At 49.1% G+C, this 5,248-nt stretch overlaps 1 protein-coding gene across 2 annotated transcripts in view; it reads right to left on the bottom strand.

The window, feature by feature from the left end:
• IL16 (interleukin 16) overlaps positions 1-4,708 on the bottom strand; it is a 77,042-nt gene extending 72,334 nt beyond the window's left edge. The window contains exon 1 of one of the 2 annotated variants that reach the window (XM_024742717.1): positions 4,382-4,708. In XM_024742717.1, coding sequence (XP_024598485.1) covers positions 4,382-4,693 — 312 coding nt within the window. In that variant the 5' untranslated portion in view covers positions 4,694-4,708. The remainder of the gene's footprint in view (positions 1-4,381) is intronic. The other variant, XM_024742716.1, reaches the window with a different exon arrangement.
• Between the last annotated feature and the right edge of the window lie 540 nt (positions 4,709-5,248).

The following is a 5,248-nucleotide window of genomic DNA, read 5'->3' as shown; positions in this document are numbered from 1 at the left end:
TATACACTACCAAACGTAAGGTAGATAGCTAGTGGGAAGCAACTGCATAGCACAGGGAGATCAGCTCAGTGCTTTGTGACCGCCTGGAGGGGTGGGATAGGGAGGGTGGGAGGGAGGGAGACACAAGAGGGAAGAGAGATGGGAACATATGTATATGTATAACTGATTCACTTCATTATAAAGCAGAAACGAACACACCATTGTAAAGCAATTATACTCCAATAAAGATGTAAAAAAAAAAAATACTCTTGCCATTTGGAAAAAGTCAGTGGGTCTGGAGTAGCCAAGGAGTCTGTGCATTCCCTCCTTTGAAAAGTCTATGTCTGATACATTGCGTTTTTGTTTATTAGGTTGGGGAATCTGGCTTTGAACATTCTTCCCCAGGGGTCTGGAAGCTCCTCCTGAAAAAGGACCCTGCCAGTCCCTTAATGCACAGCACAGATCCAAATGCTTACTCCAGACTCCGCACACCCCTGCCCAGCTTTGACACATCCCTGGGTGATGATTTACTTAGTCCTAATTGTGCCAAACACAACACATCCAATAAGGCTTTTTTTTTTTTCAGTTGGCTGTTTATCTAACTTCCTCTTTTTTAATTTTCATATTAGGCGTTTCTAGAGAAGAAGCTGATGTCACAGGGCCTCTTTCCAGATGTTGTTTTGAAATCAGTGTAACCATGGCATTGCTGGAAGCTGAGGAGTCCATCTGGGCCAACTGAGTCATGCCTGGGTGCAGGGCAGGAGCCAGGCGGGGGCTAGAGTGTCCCTGCGAGAAGGGACAGGGAGGGGGGTGTTACTGAGTACACAGAGGCTCCTCCAGAAAAGGCTATTGGGACAAGCTGTCACCTTTGCCTTTCTGCCCTGGCACTTTTGATACAGGACCTGCTCAGACAACTGAAACATTTACTTGTTTAGAACTCATTAATGGATAGTTAAAGATCACCTGTGCTCCTTAAAAAGAAAAAAACAATCTTGGGTTCAGAGCTGGCCAATACCCCTATCTGCCTTCCCAGTTCATCCCTGCCTCGAACTTGACTCAAATGCACATCACTCCTCCCCCCATCTCAGCAAACAAACCACTTTTCAGCCTCTGAGACTTCTTCCTGTCCCTCTGCCTGTTCGCACTGCTAGGATCTGGACTTGTCTACTTGGAGATCCTGCTTTCACCCCCTCCGGGATGCCCTTCCCCAAATAGAACAGCACATTCCTCCTCAGCACCCCCACGATTTCCCTTACAGATCTGTAGCCACGCCCCGAAACAGGAATCATCTGTTTCATCCCTGTCTTCCTCATTAGCCTATGAGCATTGCAAAGCTACAAGTCTTGCCCACAGCCTGGCACATTTAATATATGCTATCGAATTTATTAATTACTTAATCACTCAGTGACAGCATCCCCATCCTAAAACAGAAATAATAATAATAGTATTTATTAAGCAATTACTATGTGCACTGCACTGTGGATTTTCTTATGTAAATACTTATAACTTTATCCTAAGAAAACTCATATATCATTATTAACATCCTCCATTTCATAGATGAGAAAATGGGCACACAAAAAGGTAAAGTGACCAACAAGGACCTACTGTATAGCACAGGGAACTCTGCTCAATATTACGTAACAACTTAAATGGGAAAAGAATTTGAAAAAGAGTAGACACATGTATACGTATAACTGAATCACTTTGCTGTACACCTGAGACTATCAATATCACAGCACTGTTAATCAACTATACTCCAATATAAAAGAAAAAGTTAAAGTGAATTGTCCAGGATCACACAACTGGGAAAGCTGGACTCAAGGCCAAGCAGTCAGACTAATGAGCCCACGCCGCCAGCCCCTGTGCCATACTGCCCACCCTCGCCCTCGGAAATACAAATGCTGTGACTTCCTTCCTCCCAGGAAGGAGACAATGAGATAGAGCTGTGAAAACATTTTTTAAACCTCCTGCCGCCACATCTTTGCTCACACAGTTCCTTCCACCTAGGATTCTCTTCCACCCACCCCTGCTTTGTCAGATCCTGCGTCCTTCTGGCAACATCTCACCTTTTCCCGATCATTTTTGCAGCCCTGAGTATTTCCCATATTAGAACAGGCCACCTCCTTTCCCCAGGGTAGGTCAGGTCAGAACTTGCAGTTAAACTTGCTGCCTCTCGCCCCCCTCCATCCTTCCATCGACAAATCCCGTTGGCTTTGCCTTGAAAATAAATGCCTACCCTGAGCATCCTCAGTGCCTTCCCCATGACCCTTTCAGTCCAGCCACGTCACTTCCGGCCTCGGTTATTGTCGTAGCTCAGCTAACCGGCCTCCCTACGCTCCATTCTCGGCTCAGCAGCCAGAGTGCTCCTTAAAAGGATCGGGTCACTCCCCTGCTCCGTCTTCCAAGGCTTCCCCATCCTTCTGAGAGTAAAACTCCACGTATGGTGCCTGGCTACCACCCCGACTCCATCCTCCCCTGCTCTCCCCTTCCCTGAACCGCCCGTGCACCCTATTCTCCTCCAGCATTCCACAAGCACACTCTTCTCTTCCTGTCTTCGCACATGCTGTTCCCTCCGCCCGGACCGCTCTTCCCCCGCGATGTTCAAATGACTCCCTTCTCTGCTTCATTCGTTCAGGTCATGGCTCAAATGTCACTTCTTTAGAGGAGCCTTCGTGATCACCTTTTCAAAAAGGGCAGCGACCCCTCCTCATTCCTCTCTATCCCTTTATCCTGCTTAATATTTCTTCAGAGCCCTTCACTCTTTAATATTATAGCATATGCTAAGTTGTTAACACCTGTATCCCCCCACGAGAAGAAAAGCTGCCCAAGGGCAGGGACTGAGTCCGGTTTACTCCTTAGAACAGTGCCTGACACGGGTCGGTACTCTGTAAACATTGACTAAATGTACTGATACCCACCCCTAGAGATGTGCCGCCTCCTTTTGAGCCTCCAACAGCCCCGTTGGAGTGTATTTTTTTTTCCTCCACTTGAGACAAGTTCCTTGAAGGCAGGGGCTGGATCCCTATTGTGCCTGGCACGTAACAGGTGCTCAGGAAATGCTTGTTCAGTTAAATAGAAGCAAGTGAAAAGTTCGTTCTGGAGTCCGCTGGAATCTCCAAACGATTTTTAAATTTCATTTATGTGAACTCTGACCTGGATAAATTGGTATTGTCATTAATAAACTTGACTCTCAGTTGGTGGATTGTATACTGGTCACATCATTGGTGGCAAACCAGGAGCCTGGCCAGGCTCCTCCAAACCCACTGAGCTGCTGTTCCCTCCTTCTACCCTATCGGGTGAGCTCAGGTCACATCAACAGAAGCCACCTTGTGGGTGATGGAGCACCCTAGGCTGGAGGGGTCCCTTGAGGTAGCTGCTTGTGTGTGGAGATTATTGGGCCGGACCTGCTAACCTGTTATATAATGTTACATGATGGTGTTTACTATTCATGTGTTAAGCAATGATTTTCTTCCTCAAGGAAGGATGCAAAAGCACTGCGTCTCCTCCAAAGGTACTGGAACACCTTCCCTATTTGCTGTTGACAGTCACGTGACTGTGCCCAGCGGGTCTTGGCAGTAAGGTGTGGGAGAAGCCCCTCGGGGCTGGCCCATCCCTGAGTGAGCCGCACTGGCTCCAAGGTTCAGGGCTGTTTGGACCCTTGAGAAATCCTGCCTTTGATGGAAGGCTGAGGGCATAGGACTTATAGAGACTAATTCGAGAGTGAAATTCTTTAGTCAGCCTCTATCTCACAGTACCCTGCAATTTCCACCTTGCTATAATAACAAAAATTGAAATACTGTCTAACAGAAGAGAAAACATTCTGTATTTTGGCAAGTCTCCAAACCCTACTTAGTTTTCCCTCTCCGCCTTCCCTTACGGCTCTGCCTGCCAGCCCTCACTCACACCTGTGTTGGAACTGGCAAGGGGCACCTGGGGAACGTTCTCGGTCAGGATTCAAGTGCAAACTCACTCAGGCTGTACTCCTTGCCCTGCTCGACCTTCCAGCTCCTTCTCAGTCCGGGCCCTATAAGTCAGCTTCTATCAGGTTCTCTACTGGATTCGATCTGAGCTGCCTGTGGTGTGCTGGATACTGTCTGTCTGGAGATGAGCCCTTCCCAGTGTATTGCACCTGGCATTTTCCAGCAGGGACCCAGGCTCAGTTTACCTGGGGCTGACACAGTATCTCAAAGAATGTCTCAAGCAGGAAGGTCAACTGAGCCTGATTCACTGCTGTGCTCCTTGTCATCATTCCAGTGGGCCCTGCCTCAACTTCTTCCCTGCTCTTGTTCAGAATGAGACCTCTGTGCCTTCCTGACTTTGGAATAACAAGACGCGAAGACTTGCATTCACAGCACCGGAAGGCAACTGCAGGCTCCTCCAGCCCCACAAATCCTGGGCGTACCTTCATGAAGAGCGTCCTCCTACAGTTCTGGCCTCCATCACTCCCAGCTGCCTGCAGTTGAGCGGCCTCGGAGGACAGCCCGAGATCAGGAACGCTGTCGGGCCCGGCCTCTGACGTGTCTGCCAGCTGCACAGATGAGAGGAAAAGTCCCTCCTTGCCCTGGCCCAGGGAAATCTCAAAAGGATCAGGATATCTCTCATCGGGGCTTGAGCCATCGTCACTGGTCTTGGCATTACACAGGATCAGGGACCGGGAGATGGACCAGAATTTTGTGGATTTTCTGCTCTTTCCAGAATGGCTGTGAGGCTCCATCCTGAGGGAGGAAGTAAAGCTGCCCTTCTTCCTTTCCTGATCTCTGGCCCTCGGTGGACGGGTGGCGACCAAACTGGGTTTAGCCACCACTTCATGGGTCCCTGGAGGAAAGAGAAAATGGGAAGAGGCAATGTGACTTGTTGTGGACAAGTGGAGAGAGACCTGGGCCCTGCAAGTGAGCCGCGAGTGCCGGGTGCGGTGCCCGTGAGACAGGACAGACGGAGAGATCATCCTTCGGTATCACTGGCCCTTCCAGGGTGCCGGCCACACGGGGTTCAGTGAGCCCAAGTGTTTACCACGCCCTCCACTCCCAGGATCACGGAGACCAGAGCTTCTCTTATCCAAACCTCCTTCTGCACGCAGGGACACCAAGGCACAGAGAAGGAGGCTCAAATGCAAAGCCACATAGAGCATTTGCAGGAGAGGCAGTGATCAGATCCCAGGAAGAATTTTAGAGATCACAGAGACCTGTGCTCTGTGAGATTTTTAAATGTAAAAGCCGTTCTTCAGTCAAAAGTGTACAGGGAACTCCAGACTCTAGAGCAGATCAGGGCA

The sequence above is a fragment of the Neophocaena asiaeorientalis genome, unplaced genomic scaffold (assembly GCF_003031525.2).
Source record: "Neophocaena asiaeorientalis asiaeorientalis breed wild unplaced genomic scaffold, Neophocaena_asiaeorientalis_V1.1 scaffold155, whole genome shotgun sequence".
Taxonomy (NCBI): Eukaryota; Metazoa; Chordata; class Mammalia; order Artiodactyla; family Phocoenidae; genus Neophocaena; species Neophocaena asiaeorientalis.
This window is presented reverse-complemented; position numbering and strand designations above follow the sequence as displayed.